A 17,832-nucleotide genomic window follows, 5' to 3' on the forward strand; every position below is an offset into this window, starting at 1 on the left:
ACTTCACGTATTTCATGTGTTTATAACCAGGTATAAATATAAATTAAGGTCAAATTATACCTCCTTGTTTGTATACTTGCTCGCCGACTTTTTACCGAGATATCAAATAAATTGAATTTAGCGAAGCTTATAACTATCTTTTTCCCTCGATATTCCAATTTTATACCTCCTTTTTTCTCTTTAGCTCGACAGCACGTTAGGTGTATCGCGATTTTTAACCCCACGAATATTTCTCGTGTTTCTCGACGGTCAACGATCTCGAGCGCGATCTTGCGATCAATTCAACTTTCTGTTTTCACCGCGATTATAGGATATGCTTCGAAATAGATTTGGCTACCGCCAATAAAAGAGATAAAGTTGGCAGAAGTGACAATTTACTAGTGGCATTACTAGTGTTTCGCTTTTATATTTTCTATCAGAAATCAACAGTTGACATATAGTTGCTAAAAATAATTGTTGTATTCAATATGATCGAATCAAGCGAATAAAAAAGAGACGGTTGGAATTGGTTACTGAAATGATCGAAACAATATAAAGCGCGAAACAATATAAAGCGTGAGTAAAGAGATAGATGTGATTTTGTGTAGAGTGAAGTCAAATTATAAATTAGTATTTTGGTAAAAATAAGCCGAATTAAGTCAATAATTTTAAGTTTAAAATATGCTTTAAGCTATTCTCATAAAACCTTGAATATAAAAAACAATGATTTATGTGCTCGTATCAAGAAAAAAATCTGCTTCATTTTATTTACTCACACACAGAAAAAAGTTTGATTAAATTAACCCGACATCAAACGAACCAAGCGCGTTTTAAGGCTCCGGAGTAGTCGCTCTCCTTGTTTAATGATGTCAGAAGCGAAAGAACGCATGTCAAAATATTTTGCGTTATATTTTCAAATAAGAAGATGTATCCACATATTTGTGATCGTTTCAGCAAACTTGTAAAATTGAACGAATACTTTTTTTTTTACTCGAACTATCAATAAGTCATAAAATTAACATTGACAAAATCATGAGAAAAGAGGTTGGGAAAATAGGTTCCATGTCAAATAAATTTGCGACTATTGATTGAATAAAAGAAGAATGAGAGAGAACTTTAATAAAAGAAGAGTGTTCGTCCAATTTTACAAGTGTGCCGAATCGATCACAAACGTCATTTTGTGGACATATCTTTTTATTCGCAGATATAACGCAAAATATCTTGGCATGGGTTTTCTCGCTTCAGACGTCAAACTAGGACAGTCACAGCGACTATTCCGGAGTCTGAATTGAAGGAAACGGAATTTCTGGTACTTACGAGCCGAACTCGGCTCGTACAATCAGAAATTCTGTTTTCCTCAATCAAAACGCGCTTGTTCATTATACATAAGTTAATTCAACCAAACCTGTTTTCTCCGTGCGGTCATTATAAAAATTACTTATTTCAACAATAATAATAAATATCCAGCAGTAATAATACATATGCAGCCTTCGACGCCAACAGCTGATTTACTAATGAAAGATACGAAGCCCAATAATATTCCATGATACCGACATCACTTCTTTTACTGTTGTCAGCCTATTTACAAGCACACCCATAATCACGCGACGCTCCGATCGTCGCGATTTTTATCCACGCAAGAGTAACCGGCGATTCGAAACGCGTTCGGCCGGCGGCCGATTAATGGATATTAATAATGCCCGCATTGTTGCGCCGATAAATTGCGATCTTTCGGGAGTGCCGGCCAAAATGAAAACGAAGGCGCGTAATTGATGCGTACGGATCTCTCGCTACGTATCTCTCCCCGGTGTTGCGGCCTCGCCATCGGTCCGGCGGGGGCTTTCCACTTCGGTAACGTATACCTATCGGTCTCTACCATTGCCGCCGTCTGACTACGGTATACGTATAAAGCCCGCATCCCCTTCGTGGCTCAGTGAGCTCGGGTTCTCCGCATTCATCAACAATAAGCCGCGGCACCTACCACCCTCCCATACGTATCTGCCGCGACCACCTTATACGCGTGTGTACTCTCTATCTCTCTCTCTCGCTCGCTTGTTCGTGAGCAAGTGGGCGCCCCACCGTTTCCCGCGCGTGTACGTACTCTACGTACATACGTATGCACGCACGCGTTGTATTATATATATATGTGTGTACCCGTTTATGTACACGCGCATATGAAGGTGCATGTACATCGGAAGCGGTGGAACGCGGCGCGAATACATAAATCAGACGGCGCTCTGCAGGCTGCCACCCATATCACTTCGTACAACGGCCATGAATGAATAGAGCCGTGTTTGAGTTATCGTCCGACCTGGTCTTCCAGAAACTGCGGAACGCGGCGTTAAGTTTTACCGTCCGGAATGCCTCTTAATCGCGCTGAAATTCTATCTTCGGTCCGTCGCGAGTTGCCGCGCCAAGGACTCGGGGAAATGAGGAATCGCGAGTAGTTTAATTGCATAAATTATTGCTCAGTTCGGGTGATTTCGTTCTTTCTCTTTCTCTCTCTGCTTTGTAAAATTCCAGGAGTTCGCTGGTGGAAGCTCAGCGCGTTCTACGTACGTAACAAACCTTAGTTCCCGGATAATCTATGTCAAAGAAGTAGATCTGACGTTTCTCTCTCGCTTCGATGGCGCGCGATGTCTTATTCCGAGAAGAAATGCAATTTATCTTCCGATAATCTCCAATCCTTCCAAAGCGGACGTACGGCTCGTATCTTGCTTTCCTTCCTTTTTATTTGACTGTCACACGTTCGACGCGCTCGTGCGATCCTCCAAGAGAACGGCTGATTTCGGCGGTTTGATCATTTTCTCGCCGTAGTTTATTCTCGCTCGTTCATCTTCGAATCATCGATGAAGCCGTGGGCGCAAAATCTACCGGAAAACGCGTCGCGGAAAACACGACGTGAAGTATGCGCTGATCGTTGGAAGATGATAGAAAAGAACATGAAATATAATGTAGAAGTACGCAGATCGGCTCATCGACGCCGTTGGACCGGCATAACAGTCCTGGCAGATGAAGTTATATGATTTCAGAGCTTTCCGTAAAGCTCCGTAAGAGATATATCGGGCGTTTTCCACTTAGTAACGCAACTTAGTAACGCAAATCCACTCCTGATGCTATTTCTGCTTTCCACATATTAAGGGTGTAAATTAATTCGGTGCCTTTATATTTAACATCTTATAACTTTAGTTCAAATTTTAATGATTTTCTCGCTCTATATGGTGATTTGAAAGTGCCAACTTTAAGCCTGTAAGAGACACTATAATAGTTGACGACCTTGCCGACATAACATCAGAAAACAGTAGTTATCACGATGTCGTCCGAAAAGGAATATCTGTACTACACGTATAAATTATATACACATGTATAACTTTTTCATTTAACGACAATAAATAATCTTTCGTTGGTGTAAATATATTAACACTAATGTGAATTAATATTTTTATAAAGCATGACAGTATATAATTAAAATTATTTAAAATATAATTATATAATTAAAATTGAAACATATTATAATAAAATCTGAACGTACATTTTACGCATGAATTTCTGCTTCATTATGAATGCCTTCCATTTAGCACATTAGAGTTGAGTTAGTTCAAGTCGACACAATTGAGACAAGTCATGTTAATGGCGAGCACCTATTATGTGCTTCAGAAAGTATAACTTCATTTATTAAAGCCATCATGCTGGTCTGTGTATTCTATACGATGCTCAAGCGATAATCTCTATTAAATATTCGCGCGTGGTTATTATTAATCACGGATTATTATTAGCTGCATGGAAAGGATCAAAAGATAAGGTAAGCTGTTTTCCTGTCATGTGTGTACTATAATATTTCCCAACGCGCAAATTTTCATGAATCCGAAAGTGACCAGCGTCAATGTGATGCAATTTTTCCGCGAAATGCATTTCGAGATGTTCGGAGATGTGTTGCATATTTCAACGGAGATTTATATAAAAGCGTAAATATTTTTTTTAGGATTAGAAAGATCACGGTGGTGAAAGTATGACATCGATTTTATCGACATTGACTCGCACAATGTGCACGGAATACGGATCGGGTCTCAGCATACTCGGAAATCGAGAATGTTGTTAGCGCATCGAGTCGCGAAAGCAAGTAGCGGTAAATTGGACGTTTCAAGCTCGCTTGAAGAGAAAGTGATGTACGAAATTTAACAATCGTGATGTTCGTGCAATCTTTAAATGATACAATTACAATGAAATAATTAACCGTTGGCCGATAGAAGCAAAAGCACATGTCTTTTAGTATCATTAATAATAATCAATAAAAATGTAGGAAGAAGCATTTATTGCTGAGTAAGCATAAGAGATTCAAACGTTTCGGTCTTATTCGGATTCTTCTCAATGAAATTAAGGTAAAAATATCAATGCCTGGACCTAATTGTGAACTTTTTGTTGTCTTTTAGAGTTGAGTTAGTTCAAGTCGACACAAGTATTGACACAAGTCATGTTAATAGAGCACAAGAAAATGTTACCACACTTTATTAGCTTTATTAGCTGCGTCGAAAGCAAATTGTATGATATTTAATAAACACTTTATAAACAATCAAAATGTAGTAACATTTTTTTGCGACACCCTGTAGAATACAGGTTAGGAGGAGAAGAAAGCTACTAATTTTGTGTTTACTCGATTGGGAGAATTCTCGGTGTTAATCAGCGCTTTATAATATTTAAAAAATGTACGATATTAAAAAATCAGAGTGCGTCTGATAATAATGGGACAGTATATTCGTACGCAGAATCGGCCGCTTTAGAAGACGCGACTAGCCTTCCCAGCGGGCTACGAGCGAATGATGACTTTCACGAAGGACGCGTGCTTCAAGTACGACTCGGTTTATCCGGTTTATCCGGACGAGAACCGGCGGCGTCGTTGCTGAGGCTGTTGCACGACCAGGTGAGCGCGGGCATCACGATAATCGCCGAGAGACAGGACAATTGCATCGCAGGCGCCGCGGTGAACGCCGGCTCCTGTCCTTGGGCTCCCGACAGGTCCGTCGGGTTTGCGAGGCGCCCGGAATGCGGGCCGACTCGTCGTTGTGATCGAGTTCTGGGCTTACGTGATCCGCAAGCCGGATCTCTGCCGGCGCGTTCTCAAGATCTTCGAGTGAAGCTGGCTCGCGAGCGGGCCGCCGCGACCAGAGTATCGGCGGAAAGCTCGCGTTGGAGAGCTGCTATCTCGCGCGCGATTGCGGCTATCGATTGTTCCGCATTTACTGCCGCCAGTAGGTGAGTTCGACCGTGGAATTCCTGCCGAGGGTTACAGGCTCACGCGAAGGAATGCCAGTCATTTTCGTACGACTTCGCGGGATCCTGCTTGATTATCGCGACCGCGCGAGCGAACGACGCTGTCAGCGAGGTTCGCGCGAGAGCGCAACACGTCGGACGAGAGACTGTCACCAATCCGAACTCTGCCCTGTGACAGGGGAAAATATACGGCTGACGTACGGCGTCATCACGTATTAAAAGAATAACGATCGCGTTAATTAGGATGCGAGGCGCGCGATGACTCGACGCTTCCCTCGGCTCGCTGAGCGCGTCACTCGATATCGAGGCGCTGCATGCGAAGTGTCGCCGGCAGGTGATATATTTTACGGAAGATCGGATGCACGCCGCTCGAATTTAAATTGACAGATTCCCACGGGTATTAATCTGAAGTCTGATGTGCTTAGCTCAGCTCAAAAGGTGCACGTGTGTTCTCTTCCGTCGCATATATACCGCGCGAATCGCGAGATGTCTCGGATGGGGACGAGTGTGCGCGACTCCCTTTGATCGGCACGTCGGCAAAAACGGCGAGCTCGTTTTCAAGCGGATCAAGGAGTCGCATACCGAAGTGGAAGTTTACGTGGATAGCGTGACATTCGGCAAAGACCGCCCCGTCTGTCTCGCAAAAGAACCGCGCAAAACAACATCGGTGGTCCAAAAATACGTGAAGAGAGAGAGAGAGAGAGAGAGAGACACTGACGTTACCCGATTTGGCTCGTCAGTGACGCATTAACGTACTTTGCCACAGTATCGCATCGCTTTGTGAGCCGTTTGCGCAATAAGTCCGACGTTTTGCGTCTTGCAGCAGGTTGCAGGGCCGACTCGTGGGGAATCCTGCACGTCTTAATTGATGCAATGGCGCTCAATTTATCTAAACGCGAATCGAACTTTTTTCATAGCTCGCCGGGGATCGTTATCGCGTACATTATTTTCTCTCGCGTTGCTTATCGTTATACGGGGAATGGTAGGGGGTGAGTTATCAAGAAGAGATTCATAGTGATAATAAAGTACGGTGGTCCCCCCCATCCCTTCCCGGCAGTCTGGAACAAAGTTTTCGCCTGCTCCGATGACATACATCGATTTCACAAGTACTAATCCCGACAGTCGGGCTTATTGGAATAGTCTGTGACAGCCGAGAACAGTGATTGATGAGTTCTCAACGGCGGCTTACCCTCCTCGCGCTCGCCCGCCTGGAGATTCCTTTGAGTTCCGATTGAATAATACATAGCGGGGCGCAAATGAAATTCCCGATATTTGACTTCTAAGCTCTCCGGCTCTGGAACGAAAGCTAAACTCTCCCTGGCTGGCTGGCTCTGCCCTGCGAAATTACGATTGCCCGGAGTTGCGAGTGTACCGGAGCCGAAATTCAGAAGCGGAAAGAGACGGAAACGCACTTTCGCGTCTAAGAGCCTCCGTCGGGCGGTCTGCGGACGGAGGAACGCGGTCAAGAGTTTGGGAGATCGCCCGTCCGAACTATTTCCCACCGGTGAACTGCTAACGCAATAAAACGCAAACGAGCGGCCAAATTGAACCGCATGATGTATACAAGGAGACCGATGTGTCGGAGAATGCTAATCGAATTGCCGGTCCGAGATGATCTATCGCTGGCTGAGTTAACTCATTTGTAAAACAATTTGGGAGTCGTCGGGTCATCCATTATGACACATTATGCTGGGCGCACGCACGCTTAAATAGGTCAAAGCTGCCTTTAAAGCTTCACGAGCGATGATAATAATGCGCCCAGGGAGGCACGAAGTTTGCGGATCACGCGACATTCATAAATTTTCCGCAGCGATAGCAAACCGTACATAAAATTTGTTATCACGGATCGCATAAAAAATACGTATTACAAGTCAAATATAGAATTGCATGTTATTCGTAAAATAATGAGAAGGGGCCTGTTTTCACTCGAAAATTGTGCCCGCAAGCACTATTCTGGCATTGACAGTTTTTCGGTTGTCAATGTACGCGGCAGCAGATTGAATTATTGTTATTGAAGGGAGAATAATTTAAAAATGTCTTTTTTCTGTGACAATTTTAATTCACGTCTTTGCATTAATTCGTAATTTTGTATTAATTCGCATTATTGGTAATTATTTGTAAGGACAGTGTTTGCTTTGAAAATTATGCCTCGAACTTGACAATTTACGTAAGACACTTCCGAAGTGGTGAATGTTTTTAAACACGTTCACAATACGGCGATAAAGCCGACATTTCCAGTCTTATCAACGACATGCGTTGTCGTAATGCGAAATGTTCACAATATAATTTTATCTCTTAGAAACTCGTGAAAATTGCATACATGTGTTATCCTTGTACTGACATTCGTTTCTTGCTCGATGTATGTCCATGCGACGAGATCGCTACCAGTCCGTCTTCGTCGAGATCCATATCAATTTGTTGAGGTGAATACCAGCTATCGTGTATTGAATGATTGCATAATTCAATCCTGAAGGCGAACAGTGCCGCCGCAAGCTTTTATTTATGTAAAGTTAGATACGTTTAATTAGAAAAAAACAGTGGATAAGTGACGATGAAGGTGGGAAGTGGGGTGTTATTTCTTACGCCGGTGTGTAATTTACTAGTCAGACCTGTTTCTTGCGTAATGCCACAGTTATATACTTTAAACGCTCCTTTCTTCCAGCCATAGACATACAGCCTTTTTTAACGTATGAAATATATTACAGTATGACATACATCGCGACAGATCAGGTTTGCAAATTCGACCATCAGCTGAATCCCATATCTATTTCCACGTCGGCGTGTTCTCACGACGGGCCATATCGACGCGCCATCTCGTCAGAGGCCAAGAAATGTATAGGGCATTGCCAAGACGGATTAGGATTCGAGTAGAGACTGTTCGGACCTCTCAAAAACGATCTCGTGCCGATCTCGGAGCCGTAATGATTAATGGAGTTAGGGAGCCGCGCACAGTCCCGTAATACCGTGGCAACTATCGAGTCGGAATTACAGTTGAGAAACTGCGAGGTGAGTTAAGGGAACCTTCGTCGTCGTCTCAGTCGGGAGGATTCTCTCGTCTCTCTTTGGCTTCGCAGCCATCCGATCACGTACCAAGCTTGATTTGATTTTGATTCGACGTACACTAGAAACGCATTTAATACACGTGCTTGCGTGCGGTGTGCGCGTGTATCGACTAAGAACGAGCGTCTGCCAGCGGCCGATTTGACGATAAGACCGCAATCCCCTTTTCACCGCCGTGTGTGTGTATATATATTTTTATTTTTTTTTGCACATATTTTGAAATTGCGCTCAATGAAGATTCATTCGAGAAGTCTGCGATGATCGCATCTGTGTAATTTTATTAATCATTGTCGTTCACAACGAGCATTCTGTTTTTATGCACAGTAAAAAAATATGTTGTATTTGTGCTAAAATCGGTCCTTTCTTAAACTAAGACTAAAACTTTCGTGTCAAATTTTTAATGTGTGTTAATTTAAAATATCGTGTTTACGTTATTTCAATATTTTGTATTGAGTCGATATTTAAATGTTAAAATAACACATTTTATACTTTAATGTCAATTCACATATTACGGATATTAATTTTATGTTAATTTTTGCTTTATTCTTTTTTTGTTACTTTTCAACAAATTCACAATTCACAAATAACACAAAAATCTATGTGGGTCGGTTTGGAAATGCGAAATATGTTAAATTTAACATAACATTTTTTACTGTGTGTAGATTGACAAAGATAAACTTTTTATAATTAGCAATTTTTAATCAGCGAAGCTCTCGACGTTCCGTGTGATTGTTGTGAATTATTAATGCGAACATTAATCACAATATATTGCGAGTCTTTTTCTCAACGCTGCATGTAAGTTTTTGATTAACTAATTGCGTTCTCGCCGGCGATCGTACGGAAAGATAAACGGTTTCCTCTATTGACCTATACGTACAGTTGGAGTTAACGTTCGTCCAGGCTCTCGGACACGGTGTGAACGTGCTTAATCTGCATAATTTCAATCCCCAACGCAACACACACGGCTATGTACTCGGAACCTACGCGTTTGCGCACTGTACACACATCCGCACATTGGTCCAAGCGATTCCACTAATATCGAGAATTGTTTGCCGAGCTGAAATAGTTTGGCTTGAGACTTCCGGCATTGCTTCTTCCGCCGTTGTAATCATGCGTGTAGATATCGGTCGCTGTTTCCTGCAGCGAGCATCTTGCTATTGCTCTGTTGCTGCACCCGCCGCAACTCTCTCGGGTGGAATTCGATCGTGTTAACCTGTATTTATTTCTGATCGAACTTGTGGAAACACATTTGCCACGATCGTTTCCAATATACCGTGTTCTCGAGTTCTCGCAATTCCCGCATTACACTTTTCATTTTATGGATGACGGTTCTGAACACTCGTTGATCTTGTGGCAACGTTGAAAAAGTACATAAACACGATTGCGCCATCAAGGCTATGTTTATGGCCCGACACAACGTCGTCAGGCGACCTTGATATTTAATTTCGGCGCGTTTTTTTTTATTACAGCGACCGGTTTTACGATTCAGATTTGCTTAAAATTATACGTGGATGAACTTACAAACCGCATATCATTATATACGACCTTGCTAAAGTTCATGGGCAAAGCTGGTCAGGCGGCATTTTTAGCGAAAATCTTTCATAAACCAATCCATGTTTCTTGGAAGCATTGTATTTTCTCGCCGTCTTTCCAAATACTAATCGAAAAATTATATTCTGCTGTTTAACAACTTGTTATTCTGCAAATGACTTTACGGTAAAATAATTGTTACTAAACTGAATTATTTTAAGATGATAATGTTTCACAATTAACTTTTATCGCCGGAAATGAGTTGTTTAACGTATCCACACGATCTGTGAAACGCTTTCGACAGTTTAAAATAATTTGAAAAGTAAATATTCTTCTGTTTCATACAAGATATGATTTGCAATAAAAATTTGATAGACATTTTTCTCATAAGAAACCAAGGTCGCCATGAATTTTTTAAATAGCACCATGCAAGTTTTCCATAATAATTTTCGTAATTTTATAATATAAAGGATTTTAAGACAAATTCAACACATTATCTGGAATGTCACTTTCACTAATATATTTTATTATGTTTAATATTAAATTTATAGCATTATTTTAACAATTCATTTTTGTTATTGAAATAACGATCCATATCCACTTCGAAAAAAGATTCGAAGAATACCAATAATCACTTATGATAGATATATATTTGCAACGCAAATGTAGTTCCCAAGCAACCTTTAGTGTTTATATTTACATTTTCAGTCAAATCTTATAAGTATTATAAGTATTTAATATAATGCTGCAAATTTGATATTAAATATCAATAAAAGTGATATTCCCGATAATGCATTAAATTTGCTTTAAAGTCCTCAACGATATTTTGAAAAAATAATTGCATGATGCCATTTACAAAATGCAAGGTGACTGACATTTTATGAAAAATAAATTTTGCTAATTTTTTATTGCAATTAAATGTTTGCAATGCAATGTTTTTTTTATTGAAAATTGTAGCTGGTATGAAACAGATGAATATTTATCTTATAACTTTTTTGTACATTTCCGGTAGTAAAAGTTAATTGTAAAAGATTTTCGTCTTAAGGTAGTCCGGTTCAATAATCGGATCGTTACGATGAACATCCAGTATTTATGTGTTAATCTGCATAAACGCTACATAATTATATAATGAATCCTATACGTGCGATAATGCAGTCGAAGTCGAAATGTATCATTCTTCACCTTGAAAGTTCTAACGTGTATTAATTTCAGCCGATTCACGATTTCCTTGTTAATCAGTTTTTATGCAGTGAGTTTTCATGTTTTAAAGATTTTTATTCTACAGAATCATGAGTTGGCTACGTAATTATATTCCGATTGCTATATCCATTGACTTTGCTCGATTCCGATAAGATCGGGACAGGATCATAAATTACTACGAATGCAAACGGAGAAATACATCTGCAAAACTCCCACCTTGGTGAGGCCTACAAATGTCACCTGTTCGGTTTTGCGAGGTTCAGTCTGAGCGTGTCTCTTCGGTTGAGACTGCGTTAACGATTGTTGTTTCTAAATTTCAACGATCATATCACGATGAGATTAATTCACCAATTTTCCTAGACTTATATTTTATTTTGTGAATTTTGAAATCGATCAACGCTGCGGAAAATATTATATTTCCCCTTTCTGTGTTAATATCAATAAGTAAGTATACATAAAACGAGTTGGAATAATTATACTTAATTTTATGGAACAGCAACAGAATCCACATATTTTGCATGCAGAAAATAACTTTGACCCGAGGAAAGTTAGTAACCGCAAATCGATACTTATTAATTATAATTGCATTTCGCATCTATTCGCGTATATCAAGATTAAATATGCATTGTTTATGAGAATTGTTTATAGGAAATTTGCTATTTTATGTAGATTTCACGATTGATTTCTCTGACGGCGAGATTAATTTATCAAGCTGAATTGACACATATCGATCAAAGTCACGCAAAGTAGCGAAGAATTCAATATGCGTGACGGTTTTCTTCTATTATAGAATGAAACTGATCACCGGTATCCCGCCGATCATCGTCGCCCTATGGTTCCTGATTATGAGCGACCTGGCACACAGCAAGAGGCTATTGATCATTACCCCGGCTCCGTCCTATAGTCATCAGATAGTATTTCGGGCACTGTGTCTCGCTTTGCATAAACGGGGACATGAGATAGTAGTATTGACTCCCAACATCCTAAACGATCCTACGTTGGCCAACTACACGGAGATAGATTTTGGCTTCGAATACGAGAAGATCGACGACACCGACTTCAGTCAGATCCGTTGGAACCTCACGCAGCTAGGCGGCCTGAAGACGAGATTGCTGAGACTGGGTCACGATATCGCGGAGGATGTTCTTAGTCATCCCGATCTCGTCAAGCATTATGCGAACGGGACCGGCGCGCAATTCGACGCGGTAATAGCGGAGATGATCATGACTCCCGCGATCTACATGTTGGCGCACAGATTCAACGTCCCATTAATAGGTAAGACGGATCAAAGATCGTTATCACCGGAGATTGGGGAGAACGTTAAGGGTGGCCGACTATCGCGGATATTATCGTCGCGAAAAACGAACGAACGAATATTCGAACCGCAGGTATCATGTCCATGGATCTGCAAAACTGCCATCGCTTCAATCTCGGCAGCCCTGTGATGCCGTCGCATCCCTCCAACTGGGAGATCGAGAACCTCACGGGGCTGCACTTGCCGTTTTGGAGGCGACTGATAAATTTCGTCAAGACTTGGTGGAACATATATTCGTGGTTCAATAATTTCGCGAACAAGCAACAGGAGATCGCCGAGAAATATTTCGGCAAGGATATACCGCATATCGTCGACCTTGCGAAGAACATGAGCCTCATCCTGATCGATCAAGAGCCATTGCTCGCGTACGCGAGACCCGAGATCCCGAATGTCGTTCACTTCAGTGGTCTGCACATCATGAAGTCACCGCCGGTGTTATCAAAAGTACGTGCAGTGACGCGACGAAGTTCCCCTATGATTAATCTTTCATTTTCGCACAGTTTCAAAACGCCGTAAGAACACGAGGAAAGAAAACAGCCATCTGTGAAAGCTTTCGTTCGATCCGCAGGATCTGAAGAATTTCTTGGACGGCGCAACGAACGGTTTCGTTTACATGAGCTTGGGAACAAACGTGAAGAGCAATTTATTGCCGAAGGGAATGCTGCAAACATTTACCAATGCCTTCGCCAGCTTGCCGTACAGGGTGCTGTGGAAATTCGAGGACGACAACCTCGAGACGCCGCCTAACGTTTTTATCTCAAAGTGGATCCCACAACAAGGAGTATTGGGTAAGTACGCAAGCGGAGCAATAGAAACAAGCGCGAGCACGATGGGGAAAGTGCCCTATTATTGGGTTTGCCATTTGTAATTGTTTAAATTCTGACCGAATGGGGCCGTTAAAAATTTTGACAAAATACATTTCACACTCCTTATACTGTTACTTTGTTATGTCCTTTTGCAATTTACAATAACTTTTTATGTAGAGGAGTTATAAAATTATATGTTCGTTTCTAAAGGTTCCTAATTCCGGGTATGGTGGATTTCTAATTTCCGACTGTCTATAAATATAGAAAATGAATAGGAAATAAAATCAATTTTTAATACAATTTTATTTCTCCTAAAAAAAATGTACCGTGGAAAAATTACAAGGTTGAAGGAAAATATTTTTTTGTAAAAAGAAATATTTTCCTTCAACCTTGTTATTTTTCCACATTACATTTTCTTTTTTTTGAAATAAGAGAAATAAAAGAAACGTATGAAACGTGATGAAAAGTAATGTAATGAACGTGAAATAAAACAGAATGCAATTAAATAAATTTGATAAAAAAGAACACTGATAAATTTAATAAAGAAAAAAATATTGAGCAACTTCCTGTTATCCGGAATGCGGAATGCGTGTCTCTGTGTTAGCCAACATAATCTAACTCTGAACAGCAGTGGAGTATTTTTTAAATAACGCATAAAAGCAGTGTGCTTTAAACTAACTTTTGACATAAACATTACTTTAGATATCTCTTATCTTAACTACATAATGGATTTGCGCAGGAAATTCCGAAGAATGTTTCTTTTCATCACGAACGAAATCACAATTTCAAAACCGGCGTGATGCACGTACCGCGAACCGGCTGAAAATAATTGTTAGCCATAGCTTTCCCCACTAGTTACATGAGTCAGTTGCAGAGTGCAGCGCTTAAGATTCAAGAAAAGCACCTACCCGGAATTAAGAAACCATCCGGAATTCGGGCACTTTCCCCTATAAGACGATATTTTATATCTAACTACCGGGATTATTAATTATGTTTTTACTTATCTTCGTAGCTCATCCGAACATTAAAGTCTTCATTTATCAAGGCGGATTACAGAGCACCGAAGAAGCGGTTCACTACGCTGTGCCGCTCATAGGAATACCATTTGTTTTCGATCAGGTGTATCAAGTTATAAAAATGGTCTCGCTGGGTGTCGCCAAACATTTGGATATAATAGAACTTACGACGTCGGAACTGCGCGACACCGTGTTAGAAATCGCCAGCGATAAGAGGTAATATATCCTCTTTCCCCTCCCCAACCCGCACGTTATTCCGCTGCCTGTATGATGATCTTCCGCAGTAATCGCGCTTCTCTTCGTGCGGATGGAGAGTCACGATCGTGATGTAAACCGTGTGCCGCAACTAACGTGTATTTGGCATTCTGTTTGCAGATACAAAGATAAGATGTTGGCGCTACGTGCCCTCACAAAGGACAAGCCTTACGATAGTTTGGAGAACGTCATATGGTGGATAGAGTACGTAATGCGTCACAATGGTGCGCCCCATCTGCGTTTCAACGGAGTCGATACCGCATGGTATAGGCAATTTGATTTCGATATCATCGTGTTCCTAGCGATAGCATCGTTTCTGTCTCTCTGCGCTCTCTTAGGCGTCTTGATGCAAGTGTCGAGATTATTGTACAAGTATCACGACAGAATATCGTTCGCAAAGAAAAAAATGAAATTGATGTGAAACATTTTTTGCAAATTAGTGGAAAAGAATCGACAAATTGTTGTTGCGTTCATCTTATCTATCGTTGTTGCGTGTTCTTGTATTTTCCGGTTTTTTTGAAAAGTTAAGTATAAAATATGAACGGTCTTATCGATTACTATTGCATTGAGAAAACAATTTTATTTTATTCTCTAAAATTTAACCTAAAAGTCGACAATAATGTAAAGTCACCTTCGCGCAACGTTATCAAGTGATGTCGTTGAAGTCCATTAATTGAGCTAAAATCTTGACATAGCATTTCACACACATATTATCTCTCCATTACTCTAGTTATTACGTTGGCTCGAGCGTAATTCGATTTAACGATAATATTACCGTGCTTAGGAAAAGAGAAAGAAGTGCGTAAATGTCATTTTGCCAAATACTATATCAAATTGTCGCAAAATGGTCGCGGAAGTGAAAAGAGCCTTTTCATCTCTCGAGCCACTCGGCTGTGAATTTTACGATGGATTTTACAGTACTCGTTTATACGAAAAACAGAAAAGCAGGACAAAGAAAGTGAGAGAGAGCAAATTTCGGAATAGAAGCAGAGCAAATATAAAATTGCCATTTGAGTGGAATGAGTTTTGTGGAATGAAATTACGTCTCGAGGCCTATTATATGCATTTATTCGTGTGTATTTATAATATTAGAAGACGTAGAAAACAGGAGGAAATAGATATATAAGTAGATAAATAAATAGAGATAAGGGAACTCGGAGAGCCGCGGGATAAGGTGGAAAAACGCTATGTACTCATGTAGGAATCGTATACAATCAGCCAGTACAGAATACTGGCACAATATTAAAACTTTGGTATCGGTTCAGTATTAAAAAGAAAAAAAAACAAACAGTATAATCGGTATTAGCCTTATACCCAGAATCGATACTGGCTACTTTTACCATGCTCGTACTATGCCGGTATCGAAAAATGGACGTTATATTTTGATACTGGCCCAGTACGGGTTCAATATTAAAAAAGCGGTATTATCGATATTGGCCTCCTACTCAGAATCAGTGCTGGATAGTTGTATTATGTCCATACTGAGCCGGTACTCAAAAGCATGTTTCAATATTAGCTGGTACTGTTTAGACAACACACAATATTTATAATATAATTCAGATATGAAAAAGATTACAATAAATATTGGATACTGCTGAAGTGTCGTTAATTTATGTTACACCAATGTCTCAAATAGGAAAACAGAAGATGTTACTAATATGAAGTCTAAATAGACCATTGGTAAGAATAGTTGCCTTGGCAAGCCAAAAATCCGAGTTCGATGCCAGCCATGTCTACGTCGTTCCAACATTTTCTCTCTCGTATGAAATTAAAAGTGGTCATCTATAAATATAAACAAACAACATCCCGGCCATAGTTTTCGACTGTCCCATCCATGAGATATTAACAATTATTCAGTAATAATAATCATTATTGAAAGTCGGTACTGTTCTAATAACCGGGGGAAGCGATTATTTGTTTTACTGATTTTCGATGCTGATATTTGGTCCTGACCCAGTATTGGCCTATTTATATCATTTATATCGTTCTAGTATTGAATCAGTATTTGAATCTAGTACTAGTATAAATCGGTACTGAGTGAATAGTTTGCTAGTAGCAAATTCCTACTAGAATAGAAATAAATATATTTATAAATATAATTACAGACTTTGACTTGGACATATGGGAGAGAAAGAGAGAGAGAGAGAGAGAGAGAGAAGGGGAGAGGGAAGGTGGAAAGAAAGGGAGGGAGGGAAGGAGACTGAGTGGTTCGTCAAATTTATCAGTATTGAACATGCGAATCTTGTGCAAGATTTGACATTAAGGAAAAATGTAGTAAGATTTATTTGTGATTTATGTCAACAGGGACAGAAATCATCTTGCCTTCAATGTTGTCTTATCCTCGATGCTACCCCGTTTTACTTCGAATTGTGAAGCAAGATAGTCAGCATTAAAAAAAAATAGGTTTCCTATTTTTGATGTTTTGCTCTCAATTTGGTTACATAGCATCAAAGTTTAGTTAATGTTGATTTAGAAAAAAAATAAGTATCTCGATTAAGATTGTTTCGTTTTAATTAAATCTTTCTCTTAATGTCCTCGTCTTACCTCAAGTTCCCCTAAATTGAAAGAGGAATAGGAAATGAGATAGAAAAAATCGACTACGAGATTATTTTGTACGATTGTATTGGATTGTAACAGGTAATTCCAAGTTTTCCAAGATAAAATAAAATCTTCTCTGTATTTTTACATTATTACATTTCTACAAAACATTGTGGGCGCTGTTTTGATCCATCGTCTGTCGCATACATTGTCTCATAAATTTGTAACGACCTAAAAATACAATCCTTTCATTTTACCCGAAAAATACGGAATTACTTGTCGTACACACACAGCCTGATACTTTCGAATCGCACGTTAATGTCCAAATATACGCACTGCAACGAGATTGGTCGCCAGACGAGAGACATGAATATACCGAGCGGATAACAGAGACGCGTACGCGACATTATAGCTACAAGACACGCGACTACAGAGCTTCGTATTATCGAGCAACACCGTTAACAGAAACGCAGTTAATTATTATTCTATAATATAGCGGATAACGGGAACGTCATTTGGAGGTGCGCGGAGGTACGCGTGAACGATCCATCCTCCCGGTAGGATCGCGCGGCCGGCGTAGAAATTGAAAATTGAATTAGTTTCGGAAACGGCGCTAAGTGTCAGATGTTATTGTTAACATGACCGATGCGTTCCGAATATCCGGTTAATGAGGCTCCCTTTGCCCTGCCCGGCCTCCGCGCGCACGTCCATTTGGCAGATGGACCTAATTCAGAGTGCAAGGATCCATTAACACGTATATTCGCCCCAAGGAACGTATAGCGCGATAATGTATACGATGCTAACATCGCGCACGTACACAGGGCCAAACGCCGCCGAGCGAGGCCCACACGTATTCTATGAACAT

General features: G+C 40.3%; 1 protein-coding gene across 1 annotated transcript; it reads left to right on the forward strand.

Moving 5' to 3' along the window:
• Positions 1-11,439: 11,439 nt before the first annotated feature.
• LOC106747891 (UDP-glucuronosyltransferase 3A2-like) lies at positions 11,440-14,914 on the forward strand. The gene is made up of 6 exons (XM_014625889.1): positions 11,440-11,481; positions 11,828-12,312; positions 12,426-12,796; positions 12,921-13,140; positions 14,171-14,390; positions 14,550-14,914. The coding sequence occupies exons 2-6, from the start codon at positions 11,829-11,831 to the stop codon at positions 14,848-14,850; spliced, it is 1,596 nt and encodes a 531-aa protein (XP_014481375.1). The 5' UTR covers positions 11,440-11,481; position 11,828; the 3' UTR covers positions 14,851-14,914.
• Positions 14,915-17,832: the final 2,918 nt, after the last annotated feature.

The sequence above is a fragment of the Dinoponera quadriceps genome, unplaced genomic scaffold, assembly GCF_001313825.1.
Source record: "Dinoponera quadriceps isolate SergipeBrazil2010 unplaced genomic scaffold, ASM131382v1 scaffold2551, whole genome shotgun sequence".
Taxonomy (NCBI): Eukaryota; Metazoa; Arthropoda; class Insecta; order Hymenoptera; family Formicidae; genus Dinoponera; species Dinoponera quadriceps.

Excerpts from the sequence above, each read along its gene's own strand:
- LOC106747891 (XM_014625889.1), top strand. The coding sequence starts at position 11,829 with ATGAAACTGATCACCGGTATCCCGCCGATCATCGTCGCCCTATGGTTC. Across the intron at positions 12,313-12,425 it reads ATTCAACGTCCCATTAATAG|GTATCATGTCCATGGATCTG; the intron begins GTAAGACGGATC and ends TTCGAACCGCAG. Across the intron at positions 12,797-12,920 it reads CACCGCCGGTGTTATCAAAA|GATCTGAAGAATTTCTTGGA; the intron begins GTACGTGCAGTG and ends TTCGATCCGCAG.